The sequence below is a fragment of the Leptonotus elevatus genome, chromosome 11 (assembly GCF_054856555.1).
Source record: "Leptonotus elevatus isolate MCC_2025b chromosome 11, RoL_Lele_1.0, whole genome shotgun sequence".
NCBI classification, from domain to species: Eukaryota; Metazoa; Chordata; class Actinopteri; order Syngnathiformes; family Syngnathidae; genus Leptonotus; species Leptonotus elevatus.
The window spans coordinates 24552983-24571054 of NC_141249.1; the positions used below are offsets into that span (position 1 = coordinate 24552983).

The window sequence follows — 18072 nt, forward strand, 5'->3', positions numbered from 1 at the left end:
ACGGCGCACGCATTTTCTCTTTTGAAAAAGGGGGCTGACATTTATTTGATATCAAAACAAAATGGCTTCACTGGGGCTATTCTGACGGGGTTTGAATGTGAAAAGTTGGAGAGTCGTCGCGTCGTGTCTTTTGGGGAAATCGGCCTCGTTTTTGACAGCACGTCGTAAGTAACTTTGATTTCTGACGTCAAGTGGGAGAAACGTATTAGCCTGGCAGGCCACACCCACTTTCTCCTTTCTCCATTCGGCACCGGCCGAAAACAGGCCGGCCGATCCAATTGGACTATTTGCGTGACGTCGTCTTTGTGAGCAACGTCAGTCTTCAGGTTTTCCCATCTTGGCTTTTTACTCCGTCAAGTGAGTCTGGATTTCCAGGCTCGGAATTCCTTCAGCAAGATGTTACAAGGGCCTTTGATAGCCCCGCTTCCCAATGTTTGACACCCTTCAGCTGTTTGGTCATGATGGCCGCCACTTTCTTCTTCTTTGTCAAACGAACCCTTTGTCTCGTTGGTCTCTCCCTTCTACTTCTGCAGACAAAGACAAAAATCCCTCCAGGAATTGGCAACGTACTTTTGCTTTGAACGCATTCATTGCAATAACTTGACAGATCTCAGCTGAGGGCAATCAAAACAACCGTCACCGGAAGTGTTTTGTCCCTCCACAAAAGACGAAGAAGCTCCTATGAAACCCTCCCTTTCAAAATAAAATCACCCATCGAAATGAAATACACCTAAAAATAAGTCAAACATTTGTCTAGTTGTTGTGAAACGGCCCATTTTGAAAAGATGAGCCGTTTGAAATCGACACGCAAGCGCAGCCCCTCCCTCCCCACTCGCCTCTCGTTCGGGCATCTTCGGCTCTTTCCGGCGAAACGAAGCTGAAAAAGGAGAAAAGAAAAAGGCTTTTCTTTCCGCTCTCATGGATGAACTATTTCACTTTGCATCCGTTCTAGCCAGTGTTAACTCGAGCGCATTCATCGCCATCGTCATCGCCATCATCATCATCATCATCATCATCATCATCATCGTCATCATCATCGTCATCGTCACCACATCCCCCCGCCCCTCCCTGGCGCTCCCCGCATCATCGTCGTCGTCTTCGTCGTCGTTTGTCTTTTCTTTGCTTCTTTCCTGCTGGTCGTGTTGACAGACGAGCACACGAACAACATCTCAAGGTCAGACGCGCTTCTTGCTTTCCGGCTTGTGTTCTCCTCCTCTCCGTCAGATTTTGCACGTCGACATGTTTGGCGGTGGGGGGGGCAAGATGGAGGCAGGATGACGAGCGGCAGTCGGGGGGAGGGGGAAGGAGGTGAAGGCAGGTGCATGCGAGAAAATGGAGGCTGGACAAAGAAAGGATGAGCAGGACATCATCTTGGAGCATTTTGTTGCTGCATTATAGCACACGAACGTGCCTCCATTGCAGTCTAATGACCTCCAACATGACCTACATTTTGCATCTTCGGGGCATGATGATGATGATGATGATGATGATGATGATGATGATGATGCTTTTACATTTTGTTCTTGAATTGAAGCTTTCAAGGATGATTTGCAATTCAGCATAATATGAGTCCTATTATTCATCATTCATACGAAATAACGAAATAAAAATGTCCAGCAGCAGCAGCAGAGAGAGAGAAAGAGAAAGAAGGCGTGGTTTACGTAAGTCCGAGGCACGCTTTCATTTTCTGTTCTTTGCTTGTCGCTCTGCATTTAGCGCTTTGCTTAGCAACTGCTAATGAGATGATTTCTTTTGACTGGAAGCCAGACAAATCTTTACCTTTTAATCTGTGCTAAAAGAGACTAAGCTAACTGCTAATTATCAAGAGAGCAGGACCAGGTTACATGATTCCGAGCCACGTCATTATGTGCTAAACAATGCTAATGCTAAGCTAGGCTAGGCTCATGTCCCGTGTGTGTTGCATTGCGGCCTGTCTTGGCCTCCGGTTACCGTGGTAACCGGACCGCCTTAGGAGGACCTTTGCTCAGTTGTCTTCACAGAGCTAACTAGCATGGCGTTAGCACGGCGGCAGGTCACATGACGTGGCCACCTTTTTCATGCTAAGATGAGCTAGCCTTCGAGGCTAACGACACACAGCGCATCTGTCCCTCTGCCTGCGGGATGCGGTTGCCATGACAGCCAGACGGTCTTAGGGGGAGGAGTCAGTCATAGACACTCTTTGTTCATCTTTTGATGCAAACAGATAAAGATGAAGATGCAAACAACAGCAAGTTGCTTGTTGCTAGCAAGTCGCCCGCCACTTTCAGGTGGCCGCCATGTCGGATGTTTCCGTAGCGACCGCACCCTCAGCAGCCTGATTATTGATGTTTCCGTCTGCTGCTGTGTTTCGTAACAAAATCACTTTTGTCATTGATCACCTTGGATTTTGTTTTGCCATGATCCTGAGGCTCCGCCTCCACATGTGCCGTCTGAACAGCGCCAAGCTGAGGTCAACCAATGAATCGACTTCATTTGGACTTGACGACTGCGGCTAGCAACAATTTGCACAATGAAGCCATCGTTCTATCGATCATTCCATTCAATCCTCAAAAAAATGGTAGCAAATGAGGAAAATAGATATAAAAAGTAAAAATGGGTTCTGCGTTTAAGTTGATTACAAAATCGTTTTTTCCATGACTTATTTATGATTTTCTTCGGTCATGTATGATGATGCAAGCAAGTACAATTGCGCAATCTGAAAGGAAGTGGCGTGATGTTGCGTTCGTCTTCTTGGCAACTGATTGATGCAAATGTTCAAAAAGTCGAGTAGATCAGTTGAGTCCAACGATTTTGCAAATACTTGCTGAGTGGTATTCAGGTCGAACGACCCTTCCGCCATTATGACAGGCATCATTTTGTCACCTTGCAAATGTTTGCGATTCGGGGAGTCGGTCGGGAACGCAGCGCAGTGATGAACGATGTCCTTTCATTTTCCCGAAAAAAGTGTGTCCGACTCGAGTATAATCATGCAAACTCCTCCCCGCCGCGTCTCCCGCAGGGGCGCCGCCCTCCGCGCCAGCGTGACCATGGCCAACGCGGTGGCGTCCTACGACCAGCTGGCTCACCAGGTGGCGGCGCTGCGCAAGGAGAACTCCCACCTGAGGAGGGAGCTAGAGGACAACTCCAACCACCTTTGCAAGCTGGAGACGGAGACCTTCGGCATGAAGGTCGCCTTGACCTCTGCGAGCTCATGGATCCGTTTGCCGTGACCTGTTAATCATGTTCTTGTTGCCGTGTCCTCCGCACAGGAAGTGCTGAAGCAGCTGCAGTGTAAACTGGAGCAGGAGGCGGGCACTTTGGCGGCGTCAGGACGCAGCGACGTGCTACACCAACTCAAAGGTTTGACGTCCGACCGCGTGTCTAATGTCCACTAAATAATATCCTCCCTTCGCTTTTAGCATTAACGCTAGGCTAGCGACGTGGATGTAATTCTTACCGTCGTGTGTTTGGTTTTACGGTTAACGCCAACTGCGGCGTCAATGAACAACTTGAAGGACGCTTAGAAACAGAAGAAGCAGAATAACATTCGTTATACGCTTGTTTGTTGCTAATGCTACGCTGCAAAATGGTGCATTCAGGGTACTTTCACAGCGTCGGAAACGTCGGTTTTCTTCGATAACGTTTTAAGGAGAAAATAATCGTCCTTTTGGCCCAATTGGGTGATCGTTTTAGCCGATGTTTGAAGGCTAATAATCGGCCGGTTAATTGGTCGCGCCTTACGCGATAGGCGCGCAAATCTCGCAATTGCAGACTTGCAGGGAGCGCAAAAAAAACACTTCCTCATCTGCAATCCGGCGGGCTAACTGTTCAATGCTAATGCTAAGCGCTAATGTGTTTCAGAGCTGCACATGGACCTGACCAACTACTACGAGCTGAAGCATCAAGGTCATCAAGGTCATCAAGGTCATCCGTTGCGTCTGCTGGCGGACAATCAAGCAGGCCCGGCGGAGCGAGAAGACCACCTGGCTCCGCCCCCGCTCTCCTGCCACCCTTCCTCCTCCTCGTCTATGGGCCGGCCTCCGTCTTGCGGCGACGTTTCCGCCATCTTGTCGCCGCATCAATTCCTGGACGGGGCCCCGCCCAAAACGGCCGTCTTCAGCGGTGCGGACGGACGCCTGAGCGACCATCACATGGACGAACTCTACAAGGAAAGGTGAGCGGACCGCCGCCGCCGCCGCCGCCGCCGCCACCGCCGCCGACCTTTCATTGATTTGTTTCCTTTTCAAGCGCAGCCTTGCTGATGCGTGCTGTTTTCACTGACAAGATGGCTGCAAACAGACAGGAAACACTTCTCAAAATCTCAGCTGGTCGTGCCGACATTGTTCGACTTTTGTGAATCCTCCGATGACAAACGGAAAGAAAAAATGGACTCGCGGCTTTCAATTCCCGTTAAGACGCAGACAACGTGAATTTGACTTTGTAGAGGTTGAAAGCTTCTTGTTGAAAAGGTTTGCTTGACGCGTCTTTGGCTGCTCATTGATTGGCTCGCATGGACGAGCTACGTTCCAACCGGACGTGCTGCGGCTGTTAGCAAGCTCACAATTCAATTCTAGCAGCAAATATTGCTAACCGCTAACGGTGCGCTCGTCTCGATTTGCTATTTGGAATTTTTATGCAAAATCGCCGATCGGTCGGAATGTCATCATTTGCCGATCGATCCGTCAATGGCGTCATCCGCAAAGGAGGAAATTCCAAGTCGAGGGACGTTCTGTGCTTACATCGTTCTTAGCAAATTTTGTAGACAATGCAACCCGAACACACACACTTACTTTCTGTGTAATTGAATTCTAATCAGCATTTTGGAGGGAAGATTTAGGGTTGAATTGTTCTTATTTGTTTGTAATGCAGTTCAATAAATGTCAATTATACACAAATTTGGGCAATCAGTGGGCCGGGCCGCTCCCAATTGGTCGACTGTACAGTAGATAAACGATAGATCGCTTTCTTTTGTGATCTGATGGATAATCAGATATGTTCTTCGTAGTTGTTTTTTTATAAACTCGCCGACCGCTGACGGAATTCAAAACGCGGCTCTCGTCCCACCGCAGGAATCAACTTTTGGGAGAAATTGACCGCGAGGAGCGAGAGCGCTGTTGGTACTTCAGCCAGTTGGAGGCGCTGTCGCAGAAGCTCACACACCTGCCTCGCATCGACACGGTAAACGCACGTCACCTGCTCATCCCGAGTCACGCACGCACGCGAAACCCACTCAACAAACAGAACCTAACGAACCCAACGTTAGCCTTTTCCCACTTTGTCGGAGGAGAAACATGAAAGCTTAGTTTGCTTTGGGGTCATTGACCTCAAAAGTGGCAAATGTGGAGTTGAACCCGCAGCAGAGTTACGGTGACCTCCCCCCGTTGAGCGGGAAACGCTCTCATTGCTTGCCGCAAATGCTGCTGACCTTTTGTCACGGAAACGCGTCCAATCGTCCGTCTGGGTTTTGCTCGAGACTTTTGATCGGCGTCCAAACGTGCCGGCCAATATCGGGTGTGTGTGACCAGGCCACGTGCGTCAGGTGTGTGACGCGCGCGTTTGCTGCAGTTTTCGCTGCAGATGGACTTCATCCGCCAGCAGCTGGAGTTCGAAGTTCAGCAGGTGCGCGCCGTCATGGAGGAACGCTTCGGGAGCAGCGAGGAGATGATGCGTCGCACGCAGGTAGCCCGGCGCAAACGCCGCACGCGTGCGGTCTGCTCAGCCGCCAACACGCAACCGCTGGACACGTGTGTGTGTGTGTGTGCGTGTGTGTGTGTGTGTGTTGCAGATGCGCGTCGCTCGTCTGGAGCAGTTGGAGAAAGAACTGCAGGAGACCCAAGGGAGTCAAGAGAGCCAACTTCAGGTATCAGGTCGCCGTACGGGAAGGTTGTGCTTTTGGGGGGTGCGTACTTGCAATAGTGCACGTGAACTGCTGACGTGAACTTGCGAGCGAACGTGCGAGCGTGCGAGCGTCAACATCCGCACAACAGGAAGACTCAGTGAGTCAAATGCAAGTCCTGGCAAAGGTTTTGGTGCTTTTGTCCCGTCGGGAAGGACGGACGCGTGCGGATGTGACGGCCGGCGGCTGGTGTCGGAAGACTCAAGACCACGTTTTGAAGGCGGTCTCTGTGGGCTTGTCTCGGACTCTACTCCCAAAAGACTTCCTCTTGTCCCAGTCTTGGATTTTCCATCGCGACCAGACGAGACCAGCCCCCATAAACCATCCAGGATTGTGATTGTGACAAAAACCACGACAGAGTCTCACAAGTTGCTACTGAAAGTGAAGTAGTCTTCGTTCCTGACACTTTTTTATTATTCATTATTACAAGAGCCCACTAAATTCTGCTGGAGTCTTAAATGCAACCAAGCGCGTCCTTAAATCTTCATTTTTATTTTTTGCAACACTTTCGTTAAAAAATGTTCAGATTTGAGATGTTTGTTTGTTTTGCTTGGAAAGACTTAGATCTTGTTTTCAGCTGTCAAATTAAGTTGTTGAAGGGTTTTTTATTTTTTATTTAGGGTTTTGTTCTTGACTTGTCTCGGCTTGTATCAGTCTTGGTCTTGACTCCCAAAGGTTTTGGACTTGGTGAGTTCTGGTCTCGGGCTCAGCTTTAGCGATCGACAGCTAATCAGATCTTGCCTGATGCCCGATGGGGACGGGCGGGCTGGTAGGAGACGAAGTCCGTAAATGTTGAATTTGTAGGAGGAGGGTGCGAGCTGCATTCGTCTTTAGGGTGAGCAGCTGATCCCGAGTCTGCTTTCCCACCCCCGCGTCAGGCTGCAGAGTGTGACGGAGGCGTTGTAGGCCCAGAGCCAGAAGGCCGGGTAGAGGGGCTCCGTGAAGGTGGCGTTGAAGGTGTGGATGAGCGTCATGGAGTTGCGGGAGACGCAGTAGAAGGACAAGGAGCCGGCGGCCCAGTCCAGGTGCACGCCCACCCTGTGGGTGAAGGGTCGCGGCGTGCGCCGGGCGACCGTCCGCTTGTCGTGGCTCGCTGCGTACGCGCGCTCGCAACATTCCAGACTCCAAGAGCGCCGGTTGAGTCCCAAGAGGCAGTCGGCGACGTTGCCGTCACGCGCTAAGTCGGCGTAGGCTACGCCCACGTCGGCGCCTCCGCCCCACAGGACCTCCCAGTACGCTGCACCAAGCAGACCCTGGCAGCACAGAACCTGAGGACAGGACAGGACAGGACAGAAAGATAGCAGAGGAAACTGGGGACAAGACAGAGCACTGAGGACAGGACAGAAACCTGAGGACAGGACAGGAAGCGCTGCGGATGCTGGTCGCCTCGCAGTGTCGACCATGCGCGACTGGACTTCCTGTTGCCTTCGCTCAGCCGCAGCTCGCTATTGGCCGTGTTGGGGTCCAACGTCAGATAGCAGGCCACCGGACTGGACCAGGAAGTGTCCTTTGCTCCGCCCATCTGCTTCCTGTCAAACATCCACCTTGTGTCAGTCAAATGCATTTGCAACTTCCTGCTGTGGCGCTCACCCGACGTCGTCCTTCTCGACATCGATCCGACACGGCAAAATGTCCCCTGCTTCTTCTTCATGTCCTTCCTGGTGCTCTTGACGGCCCCCTGCACGCCGTCAAAGACACACAAAGCGCACGCACGGGTGTGAAATGTAAGTCCAGAAAGGAAAAACCCTGCCACAGTTTGGCTTTAGCCACATTAGCCACAGGTGCGCCTGCTCAAGCGGCAGAAAGCCTTGCGTCTCATTTCAGCTATTGAGAAAATGAAAAATCATTTCAATGTTAGGCAGGGTGACCAACTGTCCCCTTTTGGCAGGACAGTCCACTTTCTTACGTCCTGTTTGGGCGTCCGGGGGTTTTGTAAATGGATGGAAATGTCCGCTTGGCATTGTGTGACTAACAGCAGGTGACGTACGCTGTGGAGCTGCGACTGGTACCACAATTTCAAGGCCGGGACGAGCGTCCTCTTTTTGGCAAATGGGAATATGGTCACCCGAAAATCATCAAGTGAACATTTCTCCTGATCTCTGCCTTGGTCACATGACACCTTGTTGGAAAAGGCTTCATGGTCAACATCGCAGTTGAGGAATGACGTGCGCCACTTGCCTGTGCACAAGCCCCGCCTCCTCGCAGCCGTCTGACTTCCTTTGACGGTCTCCTCGGAGACGTTGTGACTTCCCGTGTGCGCCGTTTGTTGAGGATCAGCAAGTGATGGCGTCCTGTCCTGCAACATTGCCACCTCCTTATCCCTCCTGTCCGTTGCCGCAAAGACAGCCGACACGTCCTCCTTGAACTGCATCAAGTCGTCTCTCAGTAGAGTGAGAGCGTTTGTGGGCGGGCCTTGGGAGGGTCTGGAGTCCTTAAAGGCCTTCAGGAAGTCCTTTTTGAGGTGCTTGAGGTCCTCACTGAAGTTGCGCAAAGCGGGACTGGAGCTTCTGTTCTGCTTGGGAGGCGTCTTGGACCCCACGTCCTGCTCGCCCGATTCTTGACTTAGCGCTTCCTCGTGGTCATCTGTCGCCGCCTCGGCGAGACTCATCGCGACCGGCAGGAAGAAACCTCACAGCTGCAAAATGACGACGAGACGCGTTTATGCTGAAGTTGCTCCTACAGTCTCAAACGCTTTCACTTCTTTCAAGCGACATTCTGGTTCCACTTGTTTGTCTTCATTTCTCACTGCAGACAGCACGCACGCACACACACGCACGCGCACGCACGCACACACGCGCACACACACAGACAAGCGGATGTGAATATTGTAAGATGCTTTTGTGTATTTGATGGTGCTGATGTGTTCCTAATATTGTGACCACTTTCTCTCCAATTGTGACTGGTTGTCATGGAGACCCGCTGGCCTGTGATTGGTTGTCAGCAGGCTATTCTTGGCCGCTAGCCTCGGCCGCTCTTCTTGTAGAATGCTAACGAGCCGGCGTCTTTGTTATCGTCGCTCACTTCCCAGTTTGCCGTCGTCTGCTGTCGACTTGGCCGCCCTCCAAGCAGGAAGAAAGAAAAAAAACGACGAGCGCGCCTCGCCCAGTGAAACGCTCGTTTGGCAATTCTCATCCAAAATGTCTGCCTGTCCACATTGTACACTTGCTTGATGCTGAAAGACACGCACACGCAGACACACAAGCAAATACACGAGTGCCCGCCAATGAAAACATGGAGGTCATTGTCTTCTATGATGCGTGTGTGCGTGCGTGCGTGCGTGCGTGTGCGCAGCTACTGGGCGCGGAGAGGCCTCCTGCTGGAGAAGCAGAGAGCAACACGTCATCAGCAGGCGCCGACGGGTCTTCAGACGGAGGCAGCAAGGTAGCCAATCAGCTTCCAGCGAGCACTCACGTCAGGTGACAGGAAGTGTTGAGCAGCTGCTTGTGAATGACGACCCCCCCCTCCCCGCAGGTGGAGATGGTCTTCTGGCTGCTGTCCATGCTGGCCAACAGAGACAAGGAGGAGATGTCCCGGACCCTGCTGGCCCTCTCCAGCTCGCAGGACAGCTGCCTGGCCATGAGGAAGTCCGGCTGCGTTCCCCTGCTGGTCCAGATCCTTCACGAAGAAGCCGGCGGCGGGCCGGCGGAGGCCTGCTGCAGCCGGCAGGCCAAATCCCGAGCCAGCGCCGCCCTGCACAACATCATTTACTGCCAGCAGGACGAGGGCCAGGCCCGCCGGGAGATGAGAGTTCTGCACATGCTGGAACAGCTCCGGACTTACTGCGACAGCGGCTGGGACTGGATGGAGACCCACACCGAGACCTGTCCCGGTCCAACCAGAATCACTGGTGAGTGATGTTCATGTCACGTCAACCTAGAACATTTGATAAACAACAGACAAGGAAGGAAGACAAGAGACTTGGATTCTTCGGACAGAGATGTGCACGGATTACAATCTCCTACCCGCTCGTAAAGCATACTTTGTCGAGTCCTCTCTTTTTAATAGGATGTTACACAGATGTTGCTGCTCTAAAGGGGAGGGGGACACAGCAGCAGCAACCATCTTGGATATGAGTCATTGTGCAGATAATAATGCAGACGTGTCTTTTTTTGGCGCTGAAGGTTTCATCAGTCAAAGTTCAACAGTTCATCCGCAAAGTGTTTCAGCCGCTATCTCGTGATAAGGCAGACTTCCTGTCCTGCAGCTGCAGGCGCATCCTTCTCACGAGGCTCTGCACTCTTCACAGATAACTCCAACTCACACGATTCAAATAAGGTTATTCCGCTGAATAAATGCTTTACAATACTATAAGAGTAAATATGGGATAACTTACTGTATACACATTTATTCTAACAGTTCAGCATGATCTGACTTTTTCATGAAGGAAGCGCGGACATTAAGTCCGTATGAAATTCAAACTACAAATGGTCCGGTCCTTCTTAAGTTGAATCCGTTAGATCGCTGATTCCCAACCAGTGAGCCGTGAGAGATCGATCATCGAGCGCGCCTCGGAAATATACAATTTTAACGAATTGATCCCCAAAAATGTTATCTAGTCCAAATGTGTGCAACGGCCCACGCCAGCGACATGTAAGTGAAAAGCACAACAATCCAAAACTGTGTAATTGTGCACTTTTGGTTATAATTTGTGTGCCGTCAAATGTATTCATTTTTTATCATGTAAAAGAAACCTGGGGTTAATATGCTAGACAAGCCAAAGCACCTGAGTTTTTCTTGTGCTCATCAGATATCCCTGAACCAGTAGACCCTCAGATCTGTCAGGCCACGTGCGCCATCATGAAGCTTTCCTTCGAAGAAGAGTTCCGCCGCGCAATGAACGAATTAGGTGGGTGAAGTTCTCAAATGAAGACAAATGTTCTGAATCAGCTGGTGAGACCAACCGGCGTCGCCCTGCAGGTGGTTTGCAGGTGGTGGCAGATCTGATCCACTTGGACCAGCAAATGTACGGCATGCAGAACGACCCCATCAACATGGCGCTACGGCGCTACGCTGGCATGGCCTTGACCAACCTCACCTTTGGAGATGTGGTCAACAAGGTAAGGGGCGGGACTACAGAGCACTTAGCCCACATGTGTCCTAAACAAGCTAAAGCTAAGGCCAGCATCTTAGCTACATGCTTGCTATGAATGATGTGGATTGATTAGCTTGTTTCCTGTGCCTGACACGTGGTCACCAGTTCTCCCCCCCCCGCAGGCCACTCTGTGCTCCAGGAAGACTTGCCTGCAAGCTCTGGTGGCCCAGTTGGGCTCAGACAGCGAGGAGCTCCACCAAGTGGTCTCCAGCATTTTGAGGAACTTGTCCTGGCGGGCCGACATCAGCAGCAAGCGAGTCTTGAGGGACATCGGCTGCGTGTCTGCCTTGATGACGTGCGCCCTGCAGGCCACCAAGGTGAGGACCCGCAACGGATGTCACACGAGAACGCTTTTGACAACATCTCGTTCCCGTTTACCAGGAATCCACTTTGAAGAGCCTGCTGAGTGCCCTGTGGAATCTGTCGGCTCACAGCTTGGACAACAAGGAGGCGGTGTGCGCGGTGGACGGCGCGCTGGGCTTCCTGGTTAGCACGCTGACGTACCGCTGTCAGACTAACTCGCTCGCCATTATCGAGAGCGGCGGCGGCATCCTGAGAAACGTGTCCAGTCTGGTGGCCTCACGAGAAGACTACCGGTGTGTACCTCGGCTCACGTTGTCCTGACGATCTTGCCGGTGTGGGAGAAGGTCTGGGCTCAGAATGTATTTTCTTCCTTCAGGCAAGTCTTGAGAGAGCACAACTGCCTGCAGACTCTGCTGCAACACCTGCGCTCGCACAGCTTGACCATCGTCAGCAACGCTTGCGGAACACTTTGGAACCTATCGGCCAGAAACCCAAAGGACCAGGAGCTGCTTTGGGACTTGGGCGCAGTGAGCACATTACGCAATCTGATTCACTCCAAACACAAGATGATCGCCATGGGCAGCGCCGCAGCTCTGAGGAACCTGCTGACCAACCGACCGCCAAAGTACAAGGACGCTTCGGTGCTCTCGCCGGGGTCCTGCGTGCCTTCGCTTTACATGAGGAAGCAGAGGGCGTTGGAGGCCGAGCTGGATGCCAAACACCTGGCTGAGACCTTTGACACGCTGGACAAACGGAGTCCCAAGCACTTGAGCTTCAACAAGCAACTGCGCCACATTGAAACTCTGGCCAAGGATTACGCGTCCGATTCCGGCTGTTTTGATGACGAAGAGGCCCCGAACGTCTCCTGCAGTCTGGACACTGGAACGTTCTCCATGCTGTCCACGTACCTCAACAACTCCAACTTGCTACAGAACCGTAAGCAGGACAGTGAGCCCGAGCGGGACGTGGACCCGCCTCCGATGGACCGGAGACAACCGGCATCTGATGACGTCGTGTCCGCTGCTGCTGAGAAGCTGGCGAAGAAGATCACCAACACGGTTGCTAAGATTGACAGACTCGTGGAGGACATCACCATGCACACTTCCTCCGAAGACAGCTTTAGCCTCAGCTCTGAAGACCACCTGGCAGACTGGCCATATGGATTGAACGAGCTCAACGAGAGTCGCGCTCAGTCGTGCTCCCCCTGCCGTCTCTCAGACACGAGCAGCTTGGCCCATCGGGAACGCCTCAGCCGGGCGCACGCGTTGCTGCGCCTGAAGAGCACTCACGCAAGCGTATCCACCGACAGCTTGAACAGCGGCAGCACCAGCGACAGCTACTGTGGCAGCAAAGACCCGGTCCGACCCGCTCAAAAAGCGCGGATCCTCCAAAAACGACCCGACCAGCTGGACCTGAAGGTGGCGCACCAACAGCATCACGATGTGCCGCCTGCTCTCTTGAGTCAGACTACCCGGCGAGATGTACCCGAGAGAGATTCCGTGGATAACAAAGACAAAATTGCTTTGGAACTCCTCAACTCGGATACAGAAAAGAACCAGGACCCACCGGTGCAAACGCCTGCGAGTGTGTCCACAAAAGTCTCTTCTGACGTCAGCATGGCCTCCATAAAACTTTCTCCTTCATATCAGCAGGTTCCGCTCATTCAGAGCGTTGCTAAATTTGGCGTCGCAAAGACGTCGATCAACGTCCAGGCCGCTGAAGCCATGAGGAGGCAAGCCTGGGTGCCCACTGCCATGACTGGAGGCAGCATTACCAAGTTTTCTCCAATGGCATCCAGCAGGAGTCCAACCATCGGCACCATGGAGACGGTCCAGAAATACTCGGTGGAGAACACGCCCATCTGCTTTTCTCGGTGCAGCTCCTTGTCCTCCTTGTCTTCTGGGGACGGAGCGCTGGATGCGCAAAGTGACAACGAGCTGGAGAGTGACTCCTCACTTGAAATTATTGAAGTGGAAGATGGAGAGGATGTCCAGATGGCCGAGGAGGACGAAACCTTAGAGGATCTGAGTGACAGCCAGCTGCTCATGACCGACTCCAAAACCTTCCCAAGCAAAGAGGCCGATGCCATAACAATTCCGTGTCCGGTCAAAAGGGAAAAGGTCTTCCTTCGGGGTTCCTCGCCAACAGCGCTCGAAGACAGATCACCGTCCAGTTCCTCTGAGAACTACATCCATGAGACTCCTCTGGTCATGAGTCGCTGTAGTTCAGTCAGTTCCCTGGGCAGTTTCGAGTCACCGTCCATTGCGAGCTCCATCCAAAGTGATCCCTGCAGCGAGATGATCGATGGAACCATCAGCCCCAGCGATCTTCCGGACAGCCCCGGCCAAACCATGCCTCCCAGTCGAAGCAAGACTCCTTGTTGCGTGGAGTCCAATGGTGGGGAAGCACAGACGGCAGGTTCGGCGGGTCTGTGGGAAAACAGTCTGCGAAAGTTGATGGAGGTCAGCGACTCCAAAGACAGGTTTAACCTTCCTCCCGAATTGGACACCATGATCTACTTCACCGTGGAAAAGCCCACAGAGAATTTCTCCTGTGCATCCAGCCTGAGCGCTTTGCCTCTTCATGAGCACTACATCGAAAAAGACGTGGAGCTGAAACTGACGCCGCTCCTCCAGCAAAGCGACAAGAACCCTGCTGTCCAAGACGAAGACGATCAGGGTCTCCGCCATGGCGAGAGATGTAGTGACGGCAACTCTGACGACGACATCGAGATCCTGAAGGAATGCATCAACTCGGCAATGCCGTCCAAATTCAGGAAGGTCAGACCTTCCTTGATAACCAACATTCCTCCTCATTTTCTCAGTTCCCCCAACGCGTTGCATCTTCCCGTTTACATGATGCTCCCAAATGGCAAAACGCAGCTGTACCCTGGGAGGAGAATCGTCATCCCGCAAAGGGACGTCAAGTATGATGATTCATCCGTCGCTGACTCAGCTGACGGGACTCCGGTCAACTTCTCCAGCACGACTTCACTGAGTGACGAAACTCTTCAGTACCCGGTGAAGGACTGCCCGGCTCGGCCCCTCTCCAAGCAAGGACCACTTGATGAGGAGGCGAAGAGGATCGAAGACTTGAGGATCTTCTCCCACTTCCACAAACCAAACAAGAACAGTTACCCGCCTGTGATTCCCGCCGGCCGTACAAGCAAGCATGTCATTCCCACTCAGAAGGTTCTGATGCAGAGCAAGGAAGTGGCAGACAGGGTCGCCGGCCAGAGGAATCGCGAGCATTCTCCCAGCCAGCCCAAGAAGATGAAATGCCAGGGTGCTGCTGGGAAGCCGCAACTGCCCGTTATAAAACACAACACGAACCAAAAGAGAAACACGGCGCAAATGTCGCGTTCTTTAGTGGAGTCCAAACATTTGTACCAGGACCAGGCCAAACTTGCCAGCAGAAACCACGTGAGGGAAGTCAGCAATAATTCTCTGTCAAAAAGCATGACCAACATTGGCAGGACTTGCACTTCTCAAGCAAAGCCCAGAGGCTTCCACGGGATAAAGCAGAACTTGATGAAGGACGGCGCCCCGGCCTGTTACTCACTCAGCTCCTCACTGAGTTCGCTGAGCGACGCAGACTTTGAGGATCACGCATCCAAAGCTCAGCAGATTTGGTACAAGAACAGACACAACAAAAGCCTGACTATGACGCAGCAAGCCAAGTCCTTGACCATCCGCAGCCAGTTTGACGAGCAAAGCTCTCCGAGTTCTGTCAGCGTGGACTCAGAGGACGACCTCCTTCAGAAGTGCATAACTTCTGCAATGCCCAAACAGAGACGGAAGATGGCCGCCAGGAAGAAGAAAGCAGAGAGCAACCCAAAACAAGTGCAGAAGGCCTCAGAGGTCTGGAACATGGATGAGGACAGCGATGACCCGGCATGGGATGAAGAGTCGGACCTGAACAGTGTGGAGTGGAGGGCCATTCAAGAAGGTGCAAATGCTGTCGTGACTGGACTTCAGGCATCCAAGTCTCAAGAACTCTCCTCTGAAGAAAGTGAATCTGTTTTGTCCTTTATGTCGACTTCCAGCTTTACCCCCAAAGAGAAGAAATTTGCAAAGGACAAAAAGGCCAACAAACCTCTGGACTTTGCACAGCGCAAGCCAGTACCCAACTTACCAGTGGTTTTCAGAGGCAGAACAGTCATCTACACTCCCATAAAAGAGACGGCTCCGTCGCAAATACCTCCGCCCAGGAAAGTATACAACAAAGGAGATGCTCCAAGGAACCCCGAGCTGGCTCAGCACAGATCCAAGAGCCTTCACCGATTAGGAAGACCGCAGGACATGGAGCTGCATTTGCCAAAAAGGAGCTCTACTCCGCCTCCAAGGATACCAAAGAGTTCTTCTTCTTCTTCCGGATCATCGCAAAGTTCGACACCATCCAAACATTCTCAGAAGAAGCTTGCATCGCCGACTCAGACAATGAGCAGGCCTATCCAGAAAAAGAATGGCACACCGTCAAGTAGCTCACTAGCTCGTAGTCCCCCTGAAAGAAAGGGACGCTCTCCTGTTGTTAACAAAGTTGAAAAAACACCACCTCCCAAAACCCAGAAGTCGCCAGTCAGAATCCCTTTTATGCAGAATTCTGTGAGGCCGGCCAGACCTATGTCACCTCTGGTCACCAACCAGACTACAGGTAGACAAAATCAGGTCAGTGGGAAACGAGTCCTTCCTGCTAACCGGTCTGACCTGGTTAGGATGACATCAGCCCCCTCTAGTAATGGCGAGTCAGACTCGAACGGATTTTTCAGACAGCTGACATTCATCAAAGACTCAAAGAGTGGACTAAAACGTGACTGCGCACCACGTGTCCACATGTGCCGATCCCAGAACGGTTCTCCCCACCGGGCGGTTCCGGGGCCTTCGGCGGTCTTCCTTTGCTCATCCCGCTGCCAGGAACTGAAGGCGGCCACCCAGCTCCCGAGGAAGACGCCAGGAAAAAGTGCAGGACAAGCGCAGCTGGTCCAGAGGACTCGGGTGGGAGTTGAGAAACAGGCCACGAGCACCTCCAGGGTGACCTCCAGACAACGGGACCTGTCAGAAAGACGTCCGCCCAGGAGAACCAGCTCCGAAAGCCCCAACAGGGCAGCCCAGCGAAATACTCCGGGCAGAGTTTGGGGAGCGAGACAACAACAACAACAACAACAGGACACATTTAAACGGCACGCTTCATCTCCGAGTATAAACATCCTGAGCCGAGTGACCAGTCGCTCGTCCCTCCGCTCGTCATCCTCCGATTCCAGCGGACGAGCCAAAAGTGAGGACGACACAAAGAAGAAACGTCAGAGATCCCGTGTGAACGACAGAGTCACCTGGAGGAGGATCAGGGATGAAGACGTACCTCAGATCTTGAAAAGCACTCTGCCGGCCAACGCGTTACCGCTGGCGAATTCGCCCGACGGGGCAAAGCCAGCGCTGGCTCTTCCGGGGAAGCTGCCGACCATTCTCCTGGCCTCTCGCAGTGTGAGCGACGCTACGGTTCAGACAGAAGACTTCTCCGGCGGCAAGCTCAACTCCAGCAACTCTCCCGACCCGGAGTCAACGGCAGCGATCCCGGAAGATGCGGCAGGACGAGGGCGACTCAGGAAGTTTAGCCTCAGCGGCGGAGGGAACGTTCAAGATGGAGACTTAGACGGCACTGCGTCTTGCGGAAAACCGGACGGGCACGTGGGCGGGGCCGTTCATTTCCGCCAAGGATCTCCAAGCAAGGCGGCCAGAGTTTCTCCATTCAACTACGTCCCCAGTCCCATGGCGGCCGTGCAGGAGGCCGACCACAAGACTGAAAGCAAAAGTCAGTCCTAAATGTTTGATGAAAGACATTTTAGGCGAGTCCTGGTCCTGACTTCACCTGGCCTTCACATCTTTTGCTTGTGCAGTCCACCGCATCCCAGCTTGAGCAGCCAACCATCTCCATGCTACTGGAGGTCCTGAACGCGGGGGTAGCCGGATCCTGATCCTGATCCTGATCCTGAGCCTGAGCCTGGGGCTTTTAGTCAATGAACATTTTGTACTTGTTTTTCTATTTGTAGAATAATTGTGGCTTATTAGAAATGTTGCAAGTACATCGCAGAAGAACGCAGCACAGTATGCAAAACCTTTGAAGGGGCGGGGCCAAACGTGTCCAACTCTTCTCACAACAAACACAGGCAGATGCCATCAAACAGTCTTCATTGCGACCATTCCATTAGCAACATGCTACAGGCTAACGGCTAATACATATGGACGCGCAACGATTAAGTATTTGTGCAAAAGCATCAGTGTCAGTTAGCGTTTGAAAGTCAGGAGTTGCTGTTTTCCTCTCATCAGGTTTGTAAATAATAATAATGATACACAAAACAATGTGCTGATGCCGACGTGAAGGGATGAAAACGGACTCGAGTGTTTCCGTGTGCATTTTGTGTCCGCCGAAGAGCTTGTGCCATTGAAGGACAAAAAGGAAACGTCTTCCTCGTGCAAGCTGCTCACGTTTGTATGATTGCAAGTGTTGAACGTGCGACGCACGTCGCATTCACTTGCCGAGTCTCTCCCTCTCGTCTGTTAGCGTTAGCAGCAAGCTAACCCCTACGTGCCAACTGGCCTCTTGTTTCTTTTCAGTTCTTCTGCTCGACAAGATGAAAGAAAGCGTGGCAGGCGGCCATGTTGCGGCAACAAGACCTCAACAACACGCAACCGAAACGACTTAAAAATAAATAGGCAGGACGCTGACGTCATGTGTCATGAATTCACCAAATAAAAAGTCATAACATGCATTTATGATTACTGGGATGCAGCGTGGACTGTTGACT

At 52.3% G+C, this 18072-nt stretch overlaps 2 protein-coding genes across 3 annotated transcripts; one reads left to right on the top strand and one right to left on the bottom strand.

Moving 5' to 3' along the window:
* The first annotated feature begins 1019 nt into the window (after positions 1 to 1019).
* On the top strand, positions 1020 to 18046 carry apc2 (APC regulator of WNT signaling pathway 2). 2 transcript variants are annotated; one of them, XM_086088871.1, is made up of 15 exons: positions 1020 to 1174; positions 2999 to 3167; positions 3249 to 3339; positions 3841 to 4153; positions 5049 to 5157; positions 5545 to 5658; positions 5765 to 5839; positions 9167 to 9256; positions 9347 to 9722; positions 10623 to 10721; positions 10793 to 10932; positions 11090 to 11284; positions 11349 to 11563; positions 11647 to 17078; positions 17164 to 18046. In XM_086088871.1, exons 2-15 carry the CDS (start codon positions 3027 to 3029, stop codon positions 17181 to 17183), a joined length of 7410 nt encoding a protein of 2469 aa, XP_085944997.1. In that variant the 5' UTR covers positions 1020 to 1174; positions 2999 to 3026; the 3' UTR covers positions 17184 to 18046. The 2 variants fall into 2 exon arrangements, with proteins under 2 accessions (XP_085944997.1, XP_085944998.1); XM_086088872.1 differs by having other exon boundaries at positions 11647 to 18046.
* On the bottom strand, positions 6273 to 9073 carry LOC147166672 (uncharacterized). Its single transcript, XM_086088899.1, has 4 exons — positions 8054 to 9073; positions 7466 to 7553; positions 7224 to 7404; positions 6273 to 7143 (listed from the first exon to the last, which is right to left on the bottom strand). The coding sequence occupies exons 1-4, from the start codon at positions 8481 to 8483 to the stop codon at positions 6706 to 6708; spliced, it is 1137 nt and encodes a 378-aa protein (XP_085945025.1). The 5' UTR covers positions 8484 to 9073; the 3' UTR covers positions 6273 to 6705.
* Positions 18047 to 18072: the final 26 nt, after the last annotated feature.